This window comes from Littorina saxatilis, linkage group LG13 (genome assembly GCF_037325665.1).
Source record: "Littorina saxatilis isolate snail1 linkage group LG13, US_GU_Lsax_2.0, whole genome shotgun sequence".
Lineage (NCBI taxonomy): Eukaryota > Metazoa > Mollusca > Gastropoda > Littorinimorpha > Littorinidae > Littorina > Littorina saxatilis.
This window is the reverse complement of record NC_090257.1, coordinates 43780037-43807701: the sequence shown is the minus strand read 5'-3', so window position 1 is coordinate 43807701 and position 27665 is coordinate 43780037. Positions and strand designations below refer to the sequence as shown.

General features: G+C 43.7%; 1 protein-coding gene and 1 non-coding gene across 2 annotated transcripts in view; one reads left to right on the top strand and one right to left on the bottom strand.

Moving 5' to 3' along the window:
* Positions 1 to 256: 256 nt before the first annotated feature.
* On the bottom strand, positions 257 to 328 carry Trnaa-ugc (transfer RNA alanine (anticodon UGC)). The gene has a single exon. It is a non-coding gene; the product is annotated as a tRNA-Ala (tRNA).
* Positions 329 to 737: 409 nt separating this feature from the next.
* The window catches only part of LOC138945816 (cohesin subunit SA-1-like), a 63736-nt gene continuing 36808 nt past the window's right edge, over positions 738 to 27665 (top strand). Inside the window, exons 1-18 of the mRNA XM_070317321.1 lie at positions 738 to 868; positions 1547 to 1663; positions 1954 to 2035; positions 2655 to 2771; positions 3317 to 3490; positions 3937 to 4141; positions 6363 to 6514; positions 7828 to 7901; positions 9542 to 9665; positions 10342 to 10440; positions 13674 to 13753; positions 16881 to 17103; positions 17354 to 17468; positions 18289 to 18395; positions 24619 to 24708; positions 25260 to 25349; positions 25724 to 25783; positions 27156 to 27299. Of these exons, the coding sequence (XP_070173422.1) occupies positions 1569 to 1663; positions 1954 to 2035; positions 2655 to 2771; positions 3317 to 3490; positions 3937 to 4141; positions 6363 to 6514; positions 7828 to 7901; positions 9542 to 9665; positions 10342 to 10440; positions 13674 to 13753; positions 16881 to 17103; positions 17354 to 17468; positions 18289 to 18395; positions 24619 to 24708; positions 25260 to 25349; positions 25724 to 25783; positions 27156 to 27299 (2031 nt within the window). The 5' untranslated portion in view covers positions 738 to 868; positions 1547 to 1568. The remainder of the gene's footprint in view (positions 869 to 1546; positions 1664 to 1953; positions 2036 to 2654; positions 2772 to 3316; positions 3491 to 3936; positions 4142 to 6362; positions 6515 to 7827; positions 7902 to 9541; positions 9666 to 10341; positions 10441 to 13673; positions 13754 to 16880; positions 17104 to 17353; positions 17469 to 18288; positions 18396 to 24618; positions 24709 to 25259; positions 25350 to 25723; positions 25784 to 27155; positions 27300 to 27665) is intronic.

Genomic DNA, 27665 nt, shown 5'->3' with positions numbered 1-27665 from the left:
GATAATAAAGTATTCGTATTCGTATTCGTATTCGTATTTATTTTTTATTTGTTCTATGTTAGTATAATAAATGACATTGAACGATTCCTGTCAAATAATAGTATTCTATGATGTCATGGTCAGATATTCTATGTAAAATACATAAAAATGATGGTAATTGAATCAGTTATTTCATGTGCAGACCTGATAAAATGAAGTTTAGTATTCAATATATGAAATATGGCAAGGAAAGAAAATAAAGAAAAAAAATAAGACCTGGAGATGCCGGGGATCGAACCCGGGGCCTTTCACATGCAAAGCGAACGCTCTACCACTGAGCTACATCCCCAATCTGAATATTCATGCCCAAACAAAAGTTTTAAATCAAAGTGACACGTCTCATTTCAAATGTCTTTTCCATGTTGATTTATTGTTTTTATTCTTATTTTATCTACATGTATGTTTTTATCTATGTGCTTAATCTTATCCAATGAAATACATTAGTTTTTCTCCATGTTTCGTTAAAAGGGAATCCCAAGGATCACGTGACCTAGTTATTTATGTTGTCTGTGTGCTCCCGCCAGGAACAAAACACTCGCATTTTCACGGAATCGAGGGCTTGATCGTTTATTTTTTGGGTAAATATTGAATGAAATACTATACACGTTGATGTTTTAATGAAAATTCCCATTGCATTTTGAGTGGTGTATTTGACTGCGCAGGGAAATACCCCTGCAGGCCGGCTGTATGGTTTCAAAATGGCGGCAATCATGTAGCCTAGACTTGATTCAATTTAGTAACAGTACCACTCACTACAGCGTGCTGTTGGTTTATTCTAAATACGCTTGTTTTACCTGCGTACCTCTTGCTTGTTGGCAGTGCTTCTTCGGTAAGACAGGTCTGGTCGGATTGAATTTACAGAGCTCTGACCCAAGTCATGTTCACTTATCACTAGTTTTCCTTTCAGTACTCCCAGTCCTACTCCTACTCCTAGTTCTACCTCAGTACCTGTCCACTTCTACAAAATAAGAACAACATTATAATATGGTTTTGTGCTTTTATTATGAATAGGTTGCACATTAGTAGGTTACTGATCTCGTTCCGTAGTGATAAATAGGGCTGTACACTTACACTAAACATAGACCTCTAAAAGGTCCCTGCACTAAACATTGAGTTTACTAGTAGTATAGATCTGTATCAGTAGGGTACGTTGCTAGCATCCAGATTGCTGGCTTTGGCGCGACGGTATACTACACAGTTCCAGTTACTCAAATTTAAGTTTGGTAATTGGACAGACCCATTAAAAACTTATGAGTTGGACAAAAATACTAAATCATTTGACACACATGTATACACAAACACACTCTGCTTATACTATATATCTCATGAATTCTAAAGCCTAACAAAACAGTAACATTGTTTTCCCATGTTTGTCATTGTCACTGCAAATGCAAGCCCCAGATCTGAGACTGAAAAAGTTGTGGTTTGGCTTAGAGCTGGCTGGAGACCAAGTTGTGGTTTGGCTTAGAGCTGGCTGGAGACCAAGTTGTGTGCTGTGTTGTTGCAGGGTGACAGAAGAGTGAAGGAGAATGCCGGGGGCCAGAAACCGCACACCGCGCGGAGCGGGAGCATCAGGGGCGGTTGAACACATCCCTGAGATGGAACCTTCATCCGAAATCTCTGTGTATGTTATTCTCACTTCATTGACGCTTCTGGTCTCGTGAAGGCTTCATTTGATTTTTGTTAATCACGTAATATTATTATATACTAGTACTAGTAGTAATTTAATAAATGTTCAGACTTACTTTTCGTTTTTATATTTGATCACTTTTGGTATTGGTAATTTTCTGTATCAGTGCATGAACAGTTAAAAACATTTAAGGCCAGAAATTTTTTTTATTTTTTTTTTATTGTGTCTTTCAGTTTCACTCATTACTTGAAGTTGACAATGAATGTGTGAGTGATGTTTTGCAGACCAGAACCCGAGTCTGACAGTGACTTTGAGGAAGCCACCAAGGGGGGACCCAAGAAAAGGAAGAAGAAGGAGGATGGCCCTGTAAGTTGTTGTTAGTGTTAGTGTTAGTGTTACTGTTAGTGTTAGTGTTAGTGTTACTGTTAGTGTTAGTGTTACTGATTTGTAGTTTGAAAAAATGATAGAGACAAATAGAATTCATTCCCCCGAAATCGGCGTATGCTGCCTGAATGGCGGGGTAAAAACGGTCATACACGTAACATTCCACTCGTGCTAAAAACATGAGTGAACGTGGGAGTCTAAGCCCATGAACAAAGAAGAAGAAGAATAGAATTCATGAGCCAGTACTGACAGTGACAATACAAAAGAGCAACGAGTCTGTTAGCCGGATTAACACAACTCCTGATACGTGTAATTACTGTTAATCTGGTCAAAAGTTTGCAATTGCAGCCTTGTATACTCTATTGACATGGATTGTGGTGAAATATACTGCTCAGTGTACACCATTGGCTTGATTGAACATGCCACTAATACCCTCTGTTTAACTTAAATTGTCACATTAATTAAAACGTTAACATTAAGGTACTCTTGTGCATCCTAAACAAGATAGTGTTAAAATAAAACTAGGAACAGATAATTTGTCACACATAATTTCTGTCCCTTATTGACGCTGACTAACTGTGCTTTGTTACTTCCCTTTCAGGCGCCCAAGCGTAAGAAGGCCGATGCCGCACCAGCGACACGCCGCAAAGGTCAGGACGACGAAAGAGGGGACGGCAGTCTGTTTGAGGTGGTCAAGGCAGGGAAAGCTTCTCTACAGGTGGGTGTCAGTGTCACCTGGTCTCACATGACCCATGTCTTTAATGACCCGTGTGTACTGGGTTTCTGTGGTGTATGTTTGTTGCTATGGAATGGATACATGTGGATGATGTGGCGATGCTGGAAGCCCAAATTTTGGCAGTTTGAATATTGATCAGTGGATTATTTGCCTCAAAAGTGCTGGAAATGGGTTTCTATTGACTCTTAAATCTGCTGCTGCTACTCATTGCTATCTTTCATAGTTTCATATTTTTATGTTCAAACCCTCAAACCCTGTTATGAGTATGACCCCTCATCATTATAATTCTCATATTAGTTTAAATATTGTGTTCAGGCAGGTAATATATGACCGGATGGAGGGGTACACGGTAGACCGTAACGCAGCGCTGCCTAAGCTAGTTTCTGTTGTCTCTGCTGTCATTTCTTGTGACTCGTTCTCTGTATTGTCATGGTTATCTCAGTCAATGACTGTGTTGTCATGGTTATCTCAGTCAATGACTGTGTGAGCAGATTATGGTGAAGACAAAGACATGATTGTATATTCAGGCGGTGATCGACGACTGGATCGAGGGCTACAAGGTTGACCGTAACGCCGCCCTGTTGGAGCTCATCCAGTTCTTCATCCAGTGCTCGGGGTGTCGCGGTCAGATCACGCCACACATGTACGCCAACATGGAGCACGCAGAGATCATCAGGAAGATGACCGAGGAGTTCGACGAGGTACGGGGGTGTTCTCCCTAAAAAGCTGATCATTTTGCGCTGGTGTAGGGTTTTGAAGATTTTTACTTCAGTTATAGGTAATTCCAAGCTCTCGCAATCTTCAAAGCGTAGCAAAGCATGTTGAACGGCTATTGAGAGCTGCGAAGGCCGATGATTGAAGTGCGTGCGACTTTCAAAGCGTAAGAAAGAGCACATCTTGCAAATATCTTGCGAGAGCTGCTCAGATGCCCAAAAGGTCTATTGCAGTGTCTGGTAGATTTGATGGATAAGTAACTGAGGGCGCTTGTAAGCCTGGGGTTGTCTTCTCTTTAGATTTTGAAGCTTTTCTGTCTTGTCAGATTTATGTATGATTTATGTTGTACTCTCTGTGACTAAATCTGCAAGTTGTAAAGTTTCCCTGATTTTGTTTTAAAGTTTGCTGACCATTGTTCAATGCCTGTGTGCAGGAGAGCGGCGACTATCCCCTGATCATGAGCGGGCCAGTGTGGAAAAAGTTCCGGGCCAACTTCTGTGACTTTGTGCAGGTGTTGGTGCGTCAGTGCCAGTACAGCATCATCTACGATCAGTACATGATGGACAACGTTATCTCTCTGCTCACCGGTCTCACCGACTCTCAGGTCCGAGCCTTCAGGCACACCAGTACACTGGCCGGTGAGTGTGTGTGTGTGTGTACAACGTTATCTCTCTCCTCACCGGTCTTACCGACTCTCAGGTCCAAGCCTTCAGGCACACCAGTACACTGGCCGGTGAGTGTGTGTGTGTGTTTTATCTCTCTCCTCAGCGGTCTCACCGACTCTCAGGTCCGAGCCTTCAGGCACACCAGTACACTGGCCGGTGTGTGTTAGTGTGTGTGTAATGTAAACTTTTCTACACCACATCATGGCTCAGTCACTAGCACTCAGTAGCAGGGTGTGTGTGAAACACGTAGACTGGAGCGCTTGTGGTTAGAATGCTTCCATAAAACAATGATATTCACTCTTGGACAACCAACACAAACCAGACACAGTTATTTCCCAACATTGTCTATTTGTGCATAGTGTATTAGTAAAGTGAGCCACGCTGGGTTGTGGGTAGGTATCATTATTGCTGGACTGTGTTGAGAGCACCAGTTACAGGTGTTTGTGTATGGTTTGACTGTTTGCATTTCATATTTATCTCGGCCACAGCTTTTTGAGGCCAGGATATGAAAAGATTAACTGATGTTTTGTCAAGACCGATTTTCGGACATAACTGTCGGGTTCACATGGGTTGTGAAAGAGTGACTACTCTTGCTTTTACTAGTGAGTCAAACTTTCCACATGACATAGGCCAGTCACTAGTGAGTCAAACTTTCCACATGACACAGGCCAGTCACTAGTGAATCAAACTTATGCACATGACACAGGCCAGTCACTAGTGAGTCAAACTTATCCACATGACATAGGCCAGTCACTAGTGAGTCAAACTTATCCACATGACACAGGACAGTCACTAGTGAGTCAAACTTATCCACATGACACAGGCCAGTCACTAGTGAGTCAAACTTTCCACATGACACAGGCCAGTCACTAGTGAGTCAAACTTTCCACATGACACAGGCCAGTCACTAGTGAATCAAACTTATCCACATGACACAGGCCAGTCACTAGTGAGTCAAACTTATCCACATGACATAGGCCAGTCACTAGTGAGTCAAACTTATCCACATGACATAGGCCAGTCACTAGTGAGTCAAACTTATCCACATGACATAGGCCAGTCACTAGTGAGTCAAACTTATCCACATGACACAGGACAGTCACTAGTGAGTCAAACTTATTCACATGACACAGGCCAGTCACTAGTGAGTCAAACTTATCCACAAGACACAGGCCAGTCACTAGTGAGTCAAACTTTCCCACATGACATAGAACAGTCACTAGTGAGTCAAATTTCCCACATGACATAGGCCAGTCACTAGTGAGTCAAACTTATCCACATGACATAGGCCAGTCACTAGTGAATCAAACTTATCCACATGACATTGGCCAGTCACTTAGCAAGGGGTGTGTCCACATGACACAGGCCAGTCACTTAGCGAGGGGTGTGTCCACATGACACAGGCTAGTCACTAGTGAGGGGTGTGTCCACATGACACAGGCCAGTCAGTAGCGAGGGGTGTGTCCACATGACACAGGCCAGTCAGTAGCGAGGGGTGTGTCCACATGACACAGGCCAGTCACTTAGCGAGGGGTGTGTCCACATGACACAGGCCAGTCACTAGCGAGGGGTGTGTCCACATGACACAGGCCAGTCAGTAGCGAGGGGTGTGTCCACATGACACAGGCCAGTCAGTAGCGAGGGGTGTGTCCACATGACACAGGCCAGTCACTAGCGAGGGGTGTGTCCACATGACACAGGCCAGTCAGTAGCGAGGGGTGTGTCCACATGACACAGGCCAGTCAGTAGCGAGGGGTGTGTCCACATGACACAGGCCAGTCACTAGCGAGGGGTGTGTCCACATGACACAGGCCAGTCACTAGCGAGGGGTGTGTCCACATGACACAGGCCAGTCACTAGCGAGGGGTGTGTCCACATGACACAGGCCAGTCACTAACGAGGGGTGTGTCCACATGACACAGGCCAGTCACTAGCGAGGGGTGTGTCCACATGACACAGGCCAGTCACTAGCGAGGGGTGTGTCCACATGACACAGGCCAGTCACTAGCGAGGGGTGTGTCTGAAACAGGTGGACAAGGAGCACATGTGGAAAGCTTACCTCACTAAAAGCAAGAGTATTCACTCTTTCACAACACACAAACCTGACAGAGTTATTCCCAATATATCGTTGTATTATAATTTATACAATGTGTTTGGACAAGACTTGATGTATGTTATGTTGTGTGTCTGTCAGCCATGAAGCTGATGACAGCCCTGGTGGATGTGGCCTTGAACCTGAGCATCAACCTTGACAACACGCAGCGACAGTACGAGGCCGAGCGCGCCAAGCAGCAGAACAAGCGAGCCGGCGACCGCCTGGAGCTGCTCATGACCAAAAGACAGGAGGTCAGTTGTGGGGAAGGTGGTGGTTGTGGATACGGTGGTGGTTGTGGGGAAGGTGGTGGTTGTGGATACGGTGGTGGTGGTGGTGGTGGTGTTTAGAACAGTTAGCTCTTTTATTTCACAGTATTTCCATATAAACAAGCGCAGCAGAGTCTCTGTGTTCATGGTGTACGATAATGCTGTTCTTATTACCTGTAAAGTGTTGTGATACTGATAGTGCTGATTTGTGAATTGTCTGTGATAGGGTTCTATTTTGTGCAGTATAGTGTGCATTTTTTGCCTGCTAGTTACTAGTAGTACTACATAAGATACAGACCTGTTTACCAGTACGATTTGGGTGTATTTTGTACGCCAAATTATTATCAGTACGCAAATACGCGACACACGCACAAAATACGCCAAAGAAAAAGTCTAGAATACGTTTTTCGGTGTTGGTATGCTGATTACGGGATGGTACAACTGATACCGGTTTCGGTCGAAGGGAGATAACTATGACAGCGAGTCTTCAGCTGTGGAAACCTTGTTCAGTTGTTGGCACGTGCGATCGTCTGGACAATCGTGGCAAAATGAAGCGGTAAAATATGACTGTTTCGGATGACTGTACCAAGTCTAAACAGCAGAAGCAGCAGATTTTCTTGGAGAAATATAAGAAAGAGCCAGGAATTGTGGAGTCTACTATGGGAAAAAAAGTCATGCACACTGCAAGACGGTATTGTAAATCAGATTTCTCCGTTGTCCATGCTGGGAAATATGACATCGAACGACACTGCAGTTCCAAAACTCACATGGACAAAGTTGCTGCAAAGAAATCCGCTGAAAGCTGCCAAAGAATTATTAAGTTCATTCCCGCAAAGCAAATCCTGCCAGAAGATAAGGCTGTAGTCCGTGCTGAAGCAATATTTTCTGAGATAGATTGTAAAAATGAACTTGCCACTGTCAACCGCAGATGTTATTTCACGAACTTCATCTTTTCATTATCAATCTGCTTGGAAGACACTGGTTATAATGTTATAAACTGACAGGTAAATAAAATTGTTTTATCCCTGTTGTATCGGAAGGAGTTAAATTCTGAAGATGTTCACAAGACATGCTATTCTTACACAAACACGTTTGCACCCACGGCCCACGTACGTTTTGCCTAGCCCATATGGCTTTGCTTACAAAGTACGCCAACTTTTTGAAAAATACACTTAACTTTTTGAAAAAGTACTCTTGCCTCAGGTTTAGGGTAAACAGGTCTGTGTGCATAATGTGTGTGTGTAATGTGTGCGAAAGGTATAATGTGTGTGTGTAATGTGTGTGTAATGTGTGTGCAGCTGGAAGAGAACCAGGCGGAGATCAGGAACATGCTGACCTACATCTTCAAGGGCGTCTTTGTCCACAGATACCGGTGAGAACCCGTCTTCACTCCACTCACTGCTTTCTTCTCCCCCAATACAGTTGGCAGCAGTTTGTAGTTCTTTTTTTTTTAAACCCAAAAGAGAAGAAGAAAAAAGCACGCATGAAAAGGGCTAGAGATGCAAGCTACAGGCATGAAAACTTTCTCTTTTCAGCGGAATTTCCGCCGTTTTTTTGTCACACTTTCGCTTTTTTTTTAAATTTCCGCCGGAAAAAAAAGAAGACCCCCCAAAGAAAGAGGCAAAATGAAAGACGTGGCAAGCGTTACCCCCGCCACTGCTCAACAGACAATTGGATAAACCGTAAATTGCCGAGTCCGCAAACGGATCGATTCGAGCCTTTCTTCACTTCCTGCCGCGCTTGAACAAATTTTTCTCTTGGAAATTCGGAGGTTTCCAAAGTTTGCGATGACCCTCTAACAGATGAAATGTGGCGATTTCAACAGCGTGGGGCCGCGAATCGGATCATAGAAGGACTGAAGAACGATTGGAGGTGGAACTGGCTTGACCGAGAATACGATGGCTGTCGTATTGGCGACGTTATCAGCAAAGTGGAGGTGAGAGGCAAGGCATTCTGTGTCGCATACATACATGTACGAAGACATTGAAGTACGGCAGTCGTGGGTTCGTGGCATTTCAGGCACACCTTGACACAAAGTGCCACAAGCGGAACTTCCTTGCATTGTACATTTACTAGACTGGATGAAACTTTTGAAAATAGCCTGATTTCTACCCTGGATCAATTGGACTGAGGATATGAAAGTGAGGATATATTAAGCTACAAGGGAGCTGCATTGTGCAAAGTAAATTGCATGATTATATGTGTTGTCATCACTGTTTGTGTGTTAAAATACTTACTAACAATCGTGTGTATGTTATCACAGACATGAACAACAAAATGCTATGTTTGAGCATGTCTTTGTCTTGCTTAAATTTCTGTGAGAATTGTGTGTCAATAATACTGATATTCTTTATAATCTTTTTAGATTTCAATTTAGTGTTAAAATTTTCAAAAGGGTCCTCATACAAGCTATTAAACAATTTAATACCCATTTCAATATTTTGAAAAGCTAGAGCCCCTATATTTTCAAGGGCCCCATGCAAGCTTGTTCGTATGTATGGTTATTTAATGCCAATTTCAGATTTTGAAATGCTTACAGCCCCTTCAGTTTCAGGGGGCCTTATAAAGCTTGTGTATATATAAATATGCCCATTTTAAGGCTCAGAAATGCTGAAACCCCTCCAGCTTCAGGGGGATTTGCCCCCTGGCCCCCACAAGGGGCGTTGCCCCTCGACCCCACTGGGGGCCTACTGCGGCCCCCAGGCCCCCACTTTATTTTCCTCTTTTTTCACCTCCGGTTGTTTTCATGCCTGAAGCTAACAATTATTCATAAGAAATGTGGAATTTTACAATATTTTCCAGATTAAAACAGTTTTAAAGTAACGGTTATTATGTTCTTGATATAATTTCATGTGGCTAACTGCAGTCGTGTGCTACATTCCACAATGAATTGTAGTTGAGGTGTGTTGTACTTGGTGTGTTGATGTGTGTACAGAGACACCCAGCCAGAGATCAGATCTATGTGTATGGCAGTTGAGGTGTGTTATAATTGGTGTGTTGATGTGTGTACAGAGACACCCAGCCAGAGATCAGATCTATTTGCATGGCAGAGATCGGGGTGTGGATGAAGAAGTACCCCAACATGTTCCTGGATGACAGCTACCTCAAATATGTCGGCTGGACGCTCTACGACAAGGTAAGCTGATGTGTGTTTGGCATCATGGGGGATAGCTCAGTCCGTAGCGGCACTGGCTTGAAACCAGGGCTGAGATGCACGGACCGAAAGTGGGGGCCACCCAAACATGAGAGAACAAACCGTTGGGTCTGATTGGCTAAAATGACAAGAAATCTCACTTTCAACCAATGACAAGAAATCTCACTTTCAACCAATGACAAGAAATCTCACTTTCAACCAATCCAACACAGCGGCTGGCTCCCACCCGCTTCTTTACTTTTATGTGCACCTCGGCCAAGTTGTCGCTTTTGTCGTGGCTTCAAACCCCATGTTCAGCCAGGGATTTATATCCCAGAGTCAACTTTGTGCACATTTTCCTTGGTAGCCGAATACCCTTGTGTGCGTGATGAAAATCCCAAGGTCACAGTGAAAGTCTCAGGCCTTAAAAAACAGGACTACAAGCTTGCAGAAAAAGAAAGAATGGGCAGTGCGGTCCTGTCGCAGCCTGAATGTCCTTAAAGGAATTCACCAAGGACAAGAAGATTTACCCAATACCAAATTGCTGCTACGTCTTGAGGTGATTGTTTTGTTGAAAAATTAGAACGCTTAGAAAAATTGGGCTCCACCTAATGTAGGAATGACAAATTAAACACAATGCTAACATGCCTACAGTGATATCTGATGCAATGTTCTACAGGTGGGGGATGTACGTAACTGCTGCCTCAAGACCCTGGCCCCGCTGCATGAAACACAGGACCTCTCACTCAAACTGGAGCTCTTCACCAACAGGTTCAAGGTCAGTGACACTTTTATAGGCGGTACAGGGGAACTCCCATTTAAAGGACCATAACAGGCTGTTTTTGGTGTCAAAAACGCGTTCATTTGCGTTTTGGCGTGACTTAGGTTAACCAGACATATGCATGCCGTAGGAAATTGTTTTCTCACCTTCCCTCACAGGGTTTAGTTTATTTCGGAATCGTTTTGGGCCATAATTCGACGAATTTCGTGGCTGAAGCGAAGCGTTTTCGCGTTCCGATCTGGCGGCCATTGTATCCCGAACGTCCGCGAGAGTACGGAAGTGGTGAATTCTGGGTAAACATTCCGATGACGTCACAAACAGTTATCATGGCAGAAGCAACTTTAGCTGCTGAACCTTACAGTTTTGAGCCTGGGGGTTAAAATCAAGGGTCTGCGCGCTCCGTGATTTGTAATTTTTTTTACAAATCTAGTTAATGCTCCCGATATTTTCTTGTCATCTCCAAAGTCAAGGCACAAAAACAGAATCCCTTGACTTTTGGGGTAGCACGACTGTTGATGTTTAGATTTTTTTTCTTCATTTTTTTTGGCTCACGTAAGTGTAGCCTATGCGATCGTAACTTTGTCTGTCTGTGCGTGCGTGCGTGCGCATGTGCATGCGTGCGTGCGTGCGTGTGTATGTCTGTGGTAGAAACTCTAACATTTGAAGACGTCACATTACATTGACGTCACATTATGACGTAAGAGGGTTAGACGTCACGCGAAGGAAGTACTGAAAGTCTCGGTCATTATTATTTTGAGCGGGCCGAGACTAGTTGCAGACCTGTTTACCCTTACGATTTTGGCGTAATTTATTACGATTTTCTGCAAAAAATACGACATTCCGCTATCCGTGTCAAGACTACGATTTTCATAAATAAAAAAATTTAAAAAAAATAAAAAAAAATTATTTTTTTTTTTTATCAATTATCAATTCACATGTTTGGCATTGTTTTTTTCAATTGCAAAATTGGGTGAAAAAGCACAGGACTGACCAGAGATCATGTCTGTCTGATGAGACGCTGGAGAGCCTTATTCTAGTGGTGAAGTCTCGCCCTCACTCATTCGGCAAGCGCAAGTACAGTAGAGAAGCGCTTGACACACTGAAAAAGGCCTACTACGAGCAAAAGAAAAAGAATCAGTGATGCATGTGCTTTTGATGTGATCTTCTTTGAAATTATGATGACTACAAAAACTGACTGATGTGTTTTGTTTGTAAATGATGGATATATGTGCATGATTGCGTTTCGCAGACACAGTTGTCATGTGCCGCGGCGTTGTAATTGGCGACGAATGCTGGATGATTACTATTTTTGTGCCAGGATTACTATTTTTGGGGCAGAGCATTACTCCAAAACACTTATGGGGGTAAACAGGTCTGTAGTTGGCAGTCGTGTCCCTGTAAGTAGGCTACATGCAGACAGACAGATCTAGATCTAGTGTCTCGCTTTCTTGCACAGTTTCACCTATATGCTCTTTCTGTGTGTGTGTGTGTGTGTGTGTGTGTGTGTGTGTGTGTGTGTGTGTGTGTGTGTGTGTGTTACTGTTTGTCGATTTCTTACGTGAGCCTTGATGGCTTCGCCTCTTGTCATTACTAGATTGTCCCGTCGCTGGGAAATTTGGGTCACTTCCTCCCAGTGGAAAGCTAGCAACAACAGAGTCGCGCTACCCCAAAGTCAATGAATCTATTAGATTTTTTTTCATTTCTTTATTGTTCCATCACATACCACAACTTGGACACAGACCACATCTTAGAGGCATACCACAACTTGGACACATTACCTTATCTTGGACACATACCCCAACTTGGACACATACCGCAACTTGGACACATACCACAACTTGGACACATACCACAACTTGGACACATACCACATCTTGGACACATACCACAACCGCGGGGATTTTGAAGTCTCGCGTAGCAGACGAATTTGGCCGCTTTTTGAGGATGCATTTTGTGTAAAATTAGACTGATGCAACACAAAACTTGTGATTTACTGTTCGGTTTTTGCATCTTTAGATGCTTACCTATATCATTAAATCAACCCCAACTGCTTTAGCTGACCTTAAAAAGAGCCTGTTGGGATCCTTTAAGACTCCCTCATTTTTAAGACCCTGTTTTCTCAGACTTGTGGTCATAACCTGTGTAAAGTTACCCCCATTTTAAGACTCCCTCCTTTTGAAGACCTCATTTCCCCTGAAATCGGCGTATGCTGCTTGAATGGCAGGGTAAAAATGGTCATTCACGTAAAACCCATTCATGCAAAAACATGAGTGGACGTTAGAGTTTGGGTCCATGAAGGAAGAAGAAGACGTGATCTTCTCACATTGTGGGGGCGTCTTCAACGGGGAGGTCCAGTGTAACAGTATCTTTGCCTGTCAGGACGAAGAAGACGTGATCTTCTCACATTGTGGGGGCGTCTTCAAAGTGGAGGTCCAGTGTAACAGTATCTTTGCCTGTCAGGAAGAAGAAGACGTGATCTTCTCACATTGTGGGGGCGTCTTCAAAGGGGAGGTTCAGTGTAACAGTATCTTTGCCTGTCAGGAAGAAGAAGACGTGATCTTCTCACATTGTGGGGGCGTCTTCAAAGTGGAGGTCCAGTGTAACAGTATCTTTGCCTGTCAGGACGAAGAAGACGTGATCTTCTCACATTGTGGGGGCGTCTTCAAAGGGGAAGTCCAGTGTAACAGTATCTTTGCCTGTCAGGACGAAGAAGACGTGATCTTCTCACATTGTGGGGGCGTCTTCAAAGTGGAGGTCCAGTGTAACAGTATCTTTGCCTGTCAGGACGAAGAAGACGTGATCTTCTCACATTGTGGGGGCGTCTTCAAAGGGGAGGTCCAATGTAACAGTATCTTTGCCTGTCAGGAAGAAGAAGACGTGATCTTCTCACATTGTGGGGGCGTCTTCAAAGGGGAGGTCCAGTGTAACAGTATCTTTGCCCGTGAGTCTGTGACAGCATTTTAACAGAACAACTGTCATGTGTTTGGTTAGGGTTAGGTTCAATGTTGCTGTGGCTATTCATAAGATTTCTCTGTCCCAGTGATATGATATCGCTTGTGTTTCAGTACAAGATGGTGCTGTGGAAAAAATAGATGTATGATGCTGTTTGTGCACGACCGCATTGTGAAGACGACAGTGTGTTGTGATGTGTGTACACGACCGCATTGTGAAGATGACAGTGTGTTGTAATGTGTTTTAGTGTGATATGATGTGTTGTGATGTGTGTACAGGACCGCATTGTGGAGATGACACTGGACAAGGAGTATGATGTGGCTGTACAAGCCATCAGGCTGGTCATCAATGTCCTCAAGTAAGTTATTCTCCATCACCCCTTTGCCACCCCCACCTCCTTTCCTCAATTTGCAACTTCTGCTTTTATAAGAAATACTTGATTTTCTTGAACTGGGTTACTTGTGCTTGCATATAACTCGAATGTGAATGTAAATGCGTGTATGTGTGATTTTGTTTTGTTTAATCTGCACTTGTGGGTTAGAGAAAAAGTTTGTACCATCACATTTTTAACATTTTACCTGCATAAAAGTGTAAGGCAGGGTAGCACACAAGAAACAGGCGTGTTGTGTCTTACAGACCTGTTGTGTCTTACAGACCTGTTGTGTCTTACAGGCGTGTTGTGTCTTACAGACCTGTTGTGTCTTACAGGCGTGTTGTGTCTTACAGACCTGTTGCGTCTTACAGGCGTGTTGTGTCTTACAGGCGTGTTGTGTCTTACAGACCTGTTGTGTCTTACAGACCTGTTGTGTCTTACAGACCTGTTGTGTCTTACATGCGTGTTGTGTCTTACAGACCTGTTGTGTCTTACAGACCTGTTGTGTCTTACAGGCGTGTTGTGTCTTACAGACCTGTTGTGTCTTACAGACCTGTTGTGTCTTACAGGCGTGTTGTGTCTTACATGCGTGTTGTGTCTTACAGACCTGTTGTGTCTTACATACCTGTTGTGTCTTACAGGCGTGTTGTGTCTTACAGGCGTGTTGTGTCTTACATGCGTGTTGTGTCTTACAGACCTGTTGTGTCTTACAGGCGTGTTGTGTCTTACATGCGTGTTGTGTCTTACAGACCTGTTGTGTCTTACATGCGTGTTGTGTCTTACAGACCTGTTGTGTCTTACAGGCGTGTTGTGTCTTACAGGCGTGTTGTGTCTTACAGACCTGTTGTGTCTTACAGGCGTGTTGTGTCTTACAGACCTGTTGTGTCTTACAGACCTGTTGTGTCTTACAGACCTGTTGTGTCTTACAGGCGTGTTGTGTCTTACAGGCGTGTTGTGTCTTACAGACCTGTTGTGTCTTACAGACCTGTTGTGTCTTACAGGCCTGTTGTGTCTTACAGGCGTGTTGTGTCTTACAGGCCTGTTGTGTCTTACAGACCTGTTGTGTCTTACAGGCGTGTTGTGTCTTACAGGCCTGTTGTGTCTTACAGACCTGTTGTGTCTTACAGGCCTGTTGTGTCTTACAGGCCTGTTGTGTCTTACAGACCTGTTGTGTCTTACAGACCTGTTGTGTCTTACAGACCTGTTGTGTCTTACAGGCGTGTTGTGTCTTACAGACCTGTTGTGTCTTACAGGCCTGTTGTGTCTTACAGGCGTGTTGTGTCTTACAGGCGTGTTGTGTCTTACAGACCTGTTGTGTCTTACAGACCTGTTGTGTCTTACAGACCTGTTGTGTCTTACAGGCCTGTTGTGTCTTACAGGCGTGTTGTGTCTTACAGGCGTGTTGTGTCTTACAGACCTGTTGTGTCTTACAGGCCTGTTGTGTCTTACAGACCTGTTGTGTCTTACAGACCTGTTGTGTCTTACAGGCGTGTTGTGTCTTACAGACCTGTTGTGTCTTACAGACCTGTTGTGTCTTACAGACCTGTTGTGTCTTACAGACCTGTTGTGTCTTACAGACCTGTTGTGTCTTACAGGCGTGTTGTGTCTTACAGACCTGTTGTGTCTTACAGACCTGTTGTGTCTTACAGACCTGTTGTGTCTTACAGACCTGTTGTGTCTTACAGGCGTGTTGTGTCTTACAGGCGTGTTGTGTCTTACAGACCTGTTGTGTCTTACAGACCTGTTGTGTCTTACAGACCTGTTGTGTCTTACAGGCGTGCTGTGTCTTACAGGCGTGTTGTGTCTTACAGGCGTGTTGTGTCTTACAGGCCTGTTGTGTCTTACAGACCTGTTGTGTCTTACAGACCTGTTGTGTCTTACAGACCTGTTGTGTCTTACAGGCGTGTTGTGTCTTACAGGCGTGTTGTGTCTTACAGGCGTGTTGTGTCTTACAGGCGTGTTGTGTCTTACAGACCTGTTGTGTCTTACAGACCTGTTGTGTCTTACAGACCTGTTGTGTCTTACAGGCGTGTTGTGTCTTACAGACCTGTTGTGTCTTACAGGCGTGTTGTGTCTTACAGGCGTGTTGTGTCTTACAGACCTGTTGTGTCTTACAGACCTGTTGTGTCTTACAGACCTGTTGTGTCTTACAGGCGTGTTGTGTCTTACAGACCTGTTTACCAGTACGATTTGGGCGTATTTTGTACGCCAAATTATTATCGGTACGCAAATACACGACACACGCACAAAATACGCCTAAGAAAAAGTCTAGAATACGTTTTCCGGTGTTGGTGTGCTGATTACGGGATGGTACAACTGATACCGGTTTCGGTCGAAGGGAGATAACCATGACTGCGAGTCTTCAGCTGTGGGAACCTTGTTCAGTAGTTGGCACGTGTGATCGTCTTGACAATCGTGGAAAAATGTGCCAGTTTCGGATGACTGTACCAAATCTAAACAGCAGAAGCAGCAGATTTTGTAGGAGAAATATAAGAAAGAGCCAGGAATTGTGGAGTCTACTATGGGGAAAAGTCATGCACACTGCAAGTATTGTAAATCAGATTTCTCCGTTGCCCATGCTGGGAAATATGACATTGAACGACACTGTAGTTCCAAAACTCACCTGGACAAGGTTGCTGCAAAGAAATCCGCTGAAAGTGAAAGCTGCCAAGGAATTATGAAGTTCATTCCCGCAAAGCAAATCCTGCCAGAAGAAAAGGCTGTAGTCCGTGTTGAAGCAATGTTTTCTGAGATAGATTGTAAAAATGAACTTTCCACTGTCAACCGCAGATGTTATTTCACGAACTTCATCTTTTCATTATCAATCTGTTTGGAAGACACTAGTTATAATGCTATAAACTGACAGGTAAATAAAATTGTTTTATCCCTGTTGTATTGGAAGGAGTTAAATTCTGAAGGTGTTCACAAGACATGCTATTCTTACACAAACACGTTTGCACCCACGCGTACATTTTCCCTAGCCCATATGGCTTTGCTTGCAAAGTACACCAACTTTTTGAAAAATACACTCAACTTTTTGGGAAAGTACTCTTGCCTCGGGTTTAGGGTAAACAGGTCTGGACTCTTACCACTGAGCCACATCTGCCCACAGGTACTGTGAAGGAGTGCTGGCAGACAAGGACTGTGAGAACGTGTACGAGCTAGTCTACTCATCCAACCGCCAGGTGGCGCAGGCTGCCGGCGAGTTTCTCAACACCAAGTTGTTCCAGCGTGACGACGAGGCAACCAAGCATCTCAAGACAGCCAAGGGCAAGAAACGCAGTCCTAACACCCCGCTCATCAGGGACCTCGTGCAGTTCTTCATCGAGAGTGAGGTGAGTCACACACACACGCACACACACACGCACGCATGCACGCGCGCGAGGCAAGAAACGCAGTCCAACACACCGCTCATCCGGGACCTGGTGCAGTTCTTCATGGAGAGTGAGGTGGGTGATACACACACTCAACGAGATGATGAATTATTTGCCATGTTCAGTGTATCAACGAGATGATGAATTATTTGCCATGCTCAGTGTATCAGTGTAAGCAATGATTGAGATCTGTACGTTTTCTATCCCTCAGCTTCACGAGCACGCAGCGTACCTTGTGGACAGTCTTTGGGACATCAACGAGATGATGAAGGACTGGGAGTGTATAACTGACCTCTTGTTGGAGGAACCTGGCCGTGGGGAGGAACGTGAGTCTGTCTGTCTGTCTGCCTGCCTGCCTGCCTGTCGGTCGGTCTCTGTCTGTCTGTTGGTTGGTTGGTCTGTCTGTCGGTCGGTCGGTCTCTGTCTGTCTGTCTGTCTGTGGGACATTAAAAAGATAATAAAGGACTAACCTTGTTTTGGAGGAGGAGAGGAAAGTGAATCTGTACAGATCTTAGCGTTGTGGTCTATGTTCCACCATTATATATATCTATATCTATATACGGCTTGTCTCTGTCTGTCTGTCGGTCACTTCGCGGTGCACGGCCAAAGTTCTCGATGGATCTGCTTCAAATTTGGTGGGCATATTCAGGTAGACCCAAAACACAATCTGGTCGATGAAAATTTTCAACACGTGCTCTCAGCGCGCAGCGCTGAACCGATTTTCGTTTTTCTGCAGATCCATTCCCAGTAACTCTTCCTTATCTTCTCCAGTGTTTTGCGCGTTTATCTCCCTTCCTTCGTGTGGCGTCAATCTACTTCTTCCTGGCGAAGCCGGGTACCCGGCAAAGCGGGTATTCATCTAGTATATATATATATGTACCTGTCTGCAAACAGTCACAAATAATGCTTCAGTATTGTGGCGGCAAAGACTGCCTTAAACTTTCCAAAATGGCTGAAACTTTAATTGCTTTGGGTTAGCCGAGGGAAATAATCCTAGTAACTTCCCTGCTGATTCCTAGTGTTTATTGAAGCATGACATGTTTGTTGTGTGTGTACAGCGCTGGATGACAGACAGGAGACGAGTCTGATAGAGATTATGGTGTGCTGTGTTTATTGAAGCATGACATGTTTGTTGTGTGTGTACAGCGCTGGATGACAGACAGGAGACGAGTCTGATAGAGATTATGGTGTGCTGTGTGCGACAGGCCGCGACGGGAGAGTCACCAGTAGGGAGGGGACCCAACAACAGAAAGGTAGGTGTATCCCCCATCTTACAGCCTATCTATCAATGTAGGGGGAGGGGACCCAACAAGAGAAAGGTAGGTGTATCCCCCATCTTACAAACCCATCTATCAATATAGGGGGCGGGGGAAAAGCTCAGTCGGTAGCTGCGCTGGCATCAAACCCATTTATCGCTATCAGCGTGGGTTCGATCCCCACGTTCCACACAATGGGTAGCGCCGTACTGTATGGCAGCTTGCTTTCCCAAAGAGAAAAAGCAGCCAGAATGTCCATGAAGGTAACCTCACAGTACTGTATGGCAGCTTGCTTTCCCAAAGAGAAAAAGCAGCCAGAATGTCCATGAAGGTAACCTCACAGTACTATATGAAATCGTATGCTTATCCTCACATAGATCTAACAACATATCTAATTTGAAGTTTTGTTATTCTTTTAGCTTTGGTTTTGTTTTTGTGCTACTTACACAAAAGACATCAATCATCTTTGTTTTTTACCTATGATAAATAGAATCACATTCCTTCTGGTTCAGTGATTCAACTTACGCATTTCTCGCGCTAGTTAAAAGCCACACTTTTTGGTAGCCTTCACTACGGCGGCCCCTGGATTTTTCTTGATGTTGCAATGAGCTAGGAGGTTTTCTCCTACATTGCAGTATTGCTAGCGTCCTCAAGGGCACTTCCCTTGACGCAGCATGGTATAAGTCACAGCTTCCGTCCCGGGATTGGCATTTAAGAGGGCTCTATCTCCCTCAAATTTGTGACAGTCCATCACAAAATCAGTCTTAAGTCGGAATTTGGATGATTTGAGTTAGTTATTATTTTGAAATTGTGAGTCTTTCCTGGATGTTTAGAAAACAAAATTAAAGCTCTAGGTCAATAAATAACGATATTACGGCCATTTTTGACTCACATGCGAAGCAAAAGTGAGTCTATGTACTCACCCGAGTCGTCCGTCCGGACGTCCGGAAAACTTTAACGTTGGATATTTCTTGGACACTATTCAGTCTATCAGTACCAAATTTGGCAAGATGGTGTATGATGACAAGGCCCCAAAAAACATACATAGCATCTTGACCTTGCTTCAAGGTCAAGGTCGCAGGGGCCATAAATGTTGCCTAAAAAACAGCTATTTTTCACATTTTTCCCATTTTCTCTGAAGTTTTTGAGATTGAATACCTCACCTACATATGATATATAGGGCAAAGTAAGCCCCATCTTTTGATACCAGTTTGGTTTACCTTGCTTCAAGGTCAAGGTCACAGGAGCTCTTCAAAGTTGGATTGTATACACATTTTGAAGTGACCTTGACCCTGAACTATGGAAGATAACTGTTTCAAACTTAAAAATTATGTGGGGCACATGTTAAGCTTTCATCATGAGACACATTTGGTCACATATGATCAAGGTCAAGGTCACTTTGACCCTTATGAAATGTGACCAAAATAAGGTAGTGAACCACTAAAAGTGACCATATCTCATGGTAGAAAGAGCCAATAAGCACCATTGTACTTCCTATGTCTTGAATTAACAGCTTTGTGTTGCATGACCTTGGATGACCTTGACCTTGGGTCAAGGTCACATGTATTTTGGTAGGAAAAATGTGTAAAGCAGTTCTTAGTGTATGATGTCATTGCTAGGTTTAGTTACCCTAAAGGTCGAGGTCAAGCATGTGAGTCGTATGGGCTTTGCCCTTCTTGTTATGAAAGAAGTTGACCGGCGGCCATTTTGAGAAATCGGGCTTGAAAGTTTTGGAAAGCACCAGCTTTACATTTTCCTTAGCAACGGGGGTTGAAAATTAACCTAACCCTTCCACATTTTGCACAAGTGTACTTTGATCTTTCATGCATCCTTTAAATCCAAAACGAGGGGTTAAAAGAACAATTATCACCATTTTTGAAGGCTTTGTTTACATCATACATGTGGAGGAAAACGGTCAAATACATACATGTCATACACATCAGCACTTGAACAAAATCAACTTACTTACAAGTATCAGTCACTTTTTTGGCATCGAATAGGAATACGTACAGATCAGAATGTAGATCCCAAACAGAGGAACTCCTCCACTGTGACAGTCTGTTCACCACAAAAGCTCTTGCACATCAATGTTGACACCACCTCCAACCTCACCTTTATACATGTCTTGCACTGAGAGCTGTAGAGCTACAATCTCCTCCGGATCAAACTGGGTGATACATCCATGACGAGTATTTCCGGGTGCAGCGTCAGGAACTTTAATCTGTTTCCAGCCAGTTCCATTGGCTTTGCAGCAACGAAGGCGAGTTCTCTCGAGCACATCACAGCCCTGTTGCAATTAAGGAGTTGCAGCATGCACTTCCATCACATCTCCTCCACCACTCGCCTCAACTACATGTGTTCTTGCAGTTGATGCAGTGCCATTAGAAACGCCAACGCCGGGTTTTTGACACTGACGAGGGGACGGTCTGTCTCCTCTTCGTCCGCATATTCAGCAACAGCGTCACATATCTCGGCGTCAGATGCATCAGAATCGGAGTCACTGAATCCAGCAACGTCTTCGGCAAAGAAATCCGACAACAAATCTCGGAGTTCGTGGTTATTTTCAAGCGAATTGCAGTTGAGAAGCGCTGTCAATCGGTGTACGTCAGCCATGCGTTTGCTTTCGTATAGCGATAGGAAATGATAAAGTGTTACTTCCCCTGGGCTTTGATTTGACCAATGAGGAGGCCGTTGCTAGCCCTTTTTTGAAGGCAGACAAGCTGATTGGTTAAATCTTAAAGTTTGTTTACGTCACGATTTCCTTATTTGGAGGAAGTGGGCAGGTATTTTTAACCACAGAAACGCACAGCGGGAAAGCTGATGCAATAAGCTTTCCGACAGTACCAAACATAGTGGGGTTCTGTAAGCAGACCTGTTTACACTACACATTGAGCGTAGTAAACTACGAATTTGAATAATATACTACGCAACTACGCAAGTCTGTCGTTTTCTACGCAAACGGTATTTAAAAAAAAAAAAAAAAAAAAAAATTTTTTTTTTTTTTTTTTTTTTTTTTTTTTTTCGTCTTTACACCTGTTCCTTGTCCCGTTGTGCTCTCACACCGCCCCGTCCCAGCACGCAAACGGTATTGTTTCGGCTACGCATATCACAATCCGTAATTTTCTTCATCTCCCTTGACCGATCCATTTTCCAATCCATGTTTTCGGCCAGCAGTCGTTTGCTGCGTGCAGCGCGTAAAGCGCCCACGGGCGTTGCGTTGTAGCTTGTTAATGCCGAATAGGCTTCTCCAAGCAAATGCCAGGCACAACTGAAAGCGTTACTGCCAAACCATGCGGGCGTTTCGACACAATGGCTGAACGCAGAGCACACGAAAGTGAAGATGAGAACTGTGAAGAAAATGACTCCGAAAGGCCACCGACCAAAAAGAAAAAGACGAGCAATGCGCTGAACCAAGTCTTTCTGCCAAAATATCATCAGGACTACCCATGCCTTGTCTTCGCGGAAAGGAAAACATCATGCTCATTGCACTGTCTGCAATTCCCATTTTTCCGTCAGTCAATCAATACATGTGGTTAAAAAGTAGCAATCATTGAGTCACTTGAGAAAAAGTGACTCTATGTAATCGGTCAGTGTTAGTCTGTCCGGCCGGCCGTCCGGCCGGCCGGCCGTCCGTAGACACCACCTTAACGTTGGACTTTTCTCGGAAACTATCAAAGCGATCCGGCTCATATTTTGTTTAGTCGTGACCTCCAATGACCTCTACACTTTAACGATGGTTTCGTTGACCTTTGACCTTTTTCAAGGTCACAGGTCAGCGTCAAAGGAAAAATTAGACATTTTATATCTTTGACAAAGTTCATCGGATGTGATTGAAACTTTGTAGGATTATTCTTTACATCAAAGTATTTACATCTGTAGCCTTTTACGAACGTTATCAGAAAAACAAGGGAGATAACTAGCCTTTTCTGTTCGGCAACACACAACTTAACGTTGGGCTTTTCTCGGAAACTATAAAAGTGACCGGGCTCAAATTTTATGTGAACGTGACTCCCAGTGACCTCTACACTTTGACGTCTGCTTTGGTGACCTTTGACCTTTTTCAAGGTCACAGGTATGTCTTGAAGGAAAAAAATTGAAATATCATATCTCTGAAACTATTCATCGGATTTGATTCAAACTTTATAGGATTATTCTTTACATCAAATTATTTACATCTGTATTGTGTTGTGAATAGCAATTTCTTCCTGTCCATCTGATGCCTCATATAATATTCAGAACTGCGAAAGTGACTCGATCGAGCGTTTGCTCTTCTTGTTGTTCTTGTTGTGATAGGTCGACGAGAAATTCTACACATTCAATTACAAAACTACACATTTGCCTCATTTTGCTCCCAGAAAATACACATGCAATGTTTTAGGGGTAAACAGGTCTGTGTAAGGGATACACTAAGCAAACTATCGGTGAAAGTGAGGCATTTTGATGTTATGCTTGACTTTTTTGAAGAAAGTATTGCATTTAAATCCAATAATTTAACTATTTAGCGATTGATTTTGGCATATTTGTTTGGTTGTCATGTAATTTGTGGTCTACAGAACACGTTTCTGCAAAAAAAGTGAATTTCACCCAGATAGACCCTCAGTGCCTTTTCCTCACGTTATCTCGCTTTCGCCTGCTGCGACTTAAGACTGGTTTTGTGGTGGAACGTCACATTTAGGCTGGATTTCCTTACTAATTTCAGAAATCCGGTCTATCATCCTCTTGTATCCGCATCTCCTCCCTGAGTAAGTTTCTTGCTTTCGGAGATCATAACTTGTTTAACTGTCTGGTTTCTGGTTAGGGCCCTCGTCAGATACCGGGTCCGGACATTGCCTATTAGTTCCGTAAATCAAATAACTTCTCTTTATCTCCATCAATGTTGCTTGTGATAAAGATATTCCATGGGTCACTTTGGCCAAATGGTCAGCCACACTGTTTTGACAGGCCTATCTTTGTGGTAAGGCCAGTCATGTGACAATCAGGCAGTCTTGCCTCTTACTGCGGTCAGAGCTCAGGTGGCTCTAGCCTGTGCCTGGTCAATAGCAGTCCTCCGCTTCGGTCTACTCTCAGAGGTTCTGGAGTTAGCCTGCTGGCGCTCAGAGAACGTTTTTATCATTTTACCTCAGAAATGTCGCTGGAACGTGACAGGACGGTAGTTCCGCTCTACCAGCTATGGTATCAGCAGGACAAGTTCTCTGTTCTTGATATTATGAATTTCCCTCCTCCTACAGTAGCAATCTGCAATATGTGAAGTGTGAGTTGGGTAAGATGTAATTTAATCAAAAATTTTAGCAATCAATTTTCATTTGATTAATATACTTACCCAACTCACATCGTTTATTCCCTCCCGCCTCCCCGCTGTTGGGGGTATATATTTCTAAAAAAGAAGTTAGTTGGGCTTCAGTTAGAATGAAAACATGGCGGCATATGCGTACGCATACGGAAGACAGACTCAGTATTGGTCTGGCCTTGATACCGGTATGGGTATTGGTCACTCTTTTTTTTAGAGTTGTCTCCCTTGTTACCAAGGGGACGCGTACAGCGTTACCAGCACTGAACTAGGGTTAATTGCTATATGTGAGTTGGGTAAGTATATTAATCAAATGAAAATTTATTACTAAAATTTTTCATTTGTGTTTTTGACCAAAATATGACATTTCACACAGATTGAGATAGTCATTGTTCACCTCCAACGCTTGCGCGGTCTCAGAGGAACACTGAATGTCTGGATCTGTGTAAAATGTCATATTTGGGTCAAAAAGACAAATAAGGTATATTATCTACTGTGTGTGTGATGATGTCACTGTGCTGTGTGTGTGATGATGTCACTGTGTGTGTGATGATGTCACTGTGTGTGTGATGATGTCACTGTGTGTGTGATGATGTCACTGTGTGTGTGATGATGTCACTGTGTGTGATGATGTCACTGTGTGTGATGATGTCACTGTGTGTGTGATGATGTCACTGTGTGTGTGATGATGTCACTGTGTGTGTGATGATGTCACTGTGTGTGTGATGATGTCACTGTGTGTGTGATGATGTCACTGTGCTGTGTGATGATGTCACTGTGTGTGTGATGATGTCACTGTGCTGTGTGATGATGTCACTGTGTGTGTGATGATGTCACTGTGTGTGTGATGATGTCACTGTGTGTGTGATGATGTCACTGTGCTGTGTGATGATGTCACTGTGTGTGTGATGATGTCACTGTGCTGTGTGACAGCTGACGGCCAAGGAGAACAAGCAGGTGACAGAGGACAAGGCCAAGCTGACGGAGCATTTCATCGTCACCCTGCCACAGCTCTTGTTGAAGGTGGGTACAACTCACACACACTGCTCTGTCTCTCTCTCTCTCTGTCTCTGTTTCTCTCTCTCCCTCTCCCCCTCTCTCTCTCCCTCTCTCTCTCTCTCTCTCCCTCTCTCCCTCTCCCCCTCTCTCTCTCCCTCTCCCCCTCTCTCTCTCTCTCTCTCTCTCTCTCTCTCTCTCTCTCTCTGTCTCGCTCTCTCTCTCTGTCTCTCTTCCTTCCTTCCTCCCTCCCTCCCTCCCCCCCTCCCTCTTACACATGCATGTACTGTAAGCACAATTGCACACCTTTACTTGTCTACAAAAATGTGAAACGGTAGTACTAGGATGAAACAAGTACATGATCGTATTTAAACGTGTTTCTAACTCCATGAATCAGGACTCTTATGTTAGATGGAGAGCTGTGTGAGTACAGTCTGACATGCTGCTGATGGTAGTGCCACCTGTACATGTGAGTACAGTCTGACATGCTGCTGATGGTAGTGCCACCTGTACATGTGTTACCTGTCTTATCTGTGTTACCACTACGTATGTGTTACCAAGCTTTTACCTGTGTGCAGTACCTGATGGACCCAGAGAAGGTGGCCAACCTGCTACAGATCCCTCAGTTCTTTGACCTCGACATCTACACAGCCAGTCGACAGGAAAAGGTATGGCCCTGGTTGTCTCTGTGTGGCCTTGACATTGGTGATAGGGGTGACTGGAGAGGTAGTACAATAAAACATCAAACACAGCCAGTCGACAGGTAAAGGTATGGCCCTGGTTGTCTCTGTGTGGCCCTAGCTGTCCTGTTGCTGATGTTGACCAGGAAAATAAGGGGAATATAACAAAAATTGAAAAAACATCAAGTACGAAAAAAACGAGGAAAAAATGGTTGACTGATATGTGATGTAGAGTTAAGGGTGGCTTTAGAAACTAACGAAAATGTTTATTTTAGGGTGTTTTTGTGTGTGTGTGTACTGGTTTGTTTAGTGCTGTACAACGATGTTGATGCAATGTGTAACTGTCACACATCTGGTTTCAGAACCTGGAAGCCTTACTGAAATACCTGCATGAGATCGTAGAGAAACACACAGACGCTGAGGTAAGTCTTGCTTACACTTACAGTACTACCGTTAGTACATCTACAAAAATTCTACTGTTATTTGGTAAAGCTGAATACCCACAATATTAAGCATTGGATTTGAAAAGCAAATAGGAGACGCTTTCCACCACAGGGCAGTATGGTGTCCTGTCCTTCTTTCAAATGCTGACAAATAAGTTGATAACGTGAGTCTTTGAACTTCAAGATATGAAAGTCAAAATGAAATGGTTTCTGATTACAATACAATCTTATTTTTCATTTGAGCACGAAGTCGACTTGGCGAAGTCTTCATACCGAAAACCCGCAGCTACGGCAAAGTACTTCATCAACTACTTCGCTTCGCAAGTTTTGACATGCGAAGCTACGCCGTGGCTCTGCTACTAAGTTGTTCTTTTTGCCAGAAGGGTGCTTTTTGATTGAAGATGGACGTAGAAATGACACTAGAAAGAGCAGAGTTCATTCCCTTGGACTTCGCGAAGCTATGCTGAAAGTAGTTACATTTAGGGACCAATTCTCGTCCGGAAACTTTGTGAAGTGAGCCATGCGAATTCTACTTCGTCCAATTGAGGACAAGCTTTAACTCATTCGAGGCGCAGCTAAATTTCCCCTGTGTTCCCTGCCAACGCGCGATTTAGAGCCATTTTGAAAAAAATATTAAAAATCAACAACACAAGATAACCTTACATACCTTATGTTTTTGCAAAGTTTGAAACTTACTCTTTTAGAAAATATATGAAACATTTGAAAGTACATACCTTTTGTTGTCTTCATATCCACGCAAAATATCCAATTTGAAGCAAAACAAAAAAACTTTCTACGTCATGGGTTCATCATACACAATGTCATGATCGACACTTGCATTGCCCGAATCATCACCCAAATGATCGTCCATTGGCACAAAATCGTCACCAGAATCTAAAATATCATCTCCACTATCATCATCACTGAGGTCAAGATCAGAACCGTACTGAATAACACGTTCTAGCACTCTTTTCAAGTTACTACGTCTCAGCAGAACGATCCGCCATCTTGGAAAAGTCAAAACACGTGGGTCGCACACCGTCAACAAAATTTTTATTAATCCCAACAATTTAAGGGAAGGAACTGTTTACAGTGAATGGTACCACTGTAGACAGATAGAAGTTCATTGCAGGGGTTGTTTCCCTTGGTCAGCAGGACCGTTTACACCGTTAAAAATTCGTGATATCCGTCGGAACTCAAGTGCCGGCACGCAGCCAACGCTAAACACAGATGTCGGAATTCCAGTTCCGACGCGCCTCGAATGAGTTAAGGCAGTGCACAGATATTTGTTGATTTCTTTTTAGCAGAAGATTGAACGATGTTAAAATTGCAGTATTCTTCATAAACACAGGTGTTGGAGGCGTGTTCCAAGTGTTTTGAGTGCCTGTGCTGTGAGGAGTACGCCATCGCGGGCAAGTGTGACGTGGCGCGCAAGACTCTGATCGACAGCCTGGTGGTCAAGTTCCACGAAGCCGTGCAGGACTTCTTCGCTGAGGTCAGTCTTCCCCTTCTTGCTTCCTTGTAACGTGTTTGTGCACAAACAGGCAATACAAATTTCTGCGATTTTGCGGATTTCCGGGAAAGCAAAAAAAAAAAAAAAAAATGAAAATACACACGAAAAATGATAGTTTTGCCCTGGTGAGAGGGACAAAATAGTGGGGTTTTTTATGTGCACAATTTATTTTTAATTTTATCGTCAAATTCATATTTACAAGGCCAAAATGCTTAAGCTTCTGGGGACAACCCCGCGGCCCCCTGGACCTCCAACGTCATTTTTTTCCTTGAAACTCATTCTTCCTTGAATGGATTGCCTCTCAGAAATCAATGTGAACTTTCAACTCAGTTTTATTGACATTTTATT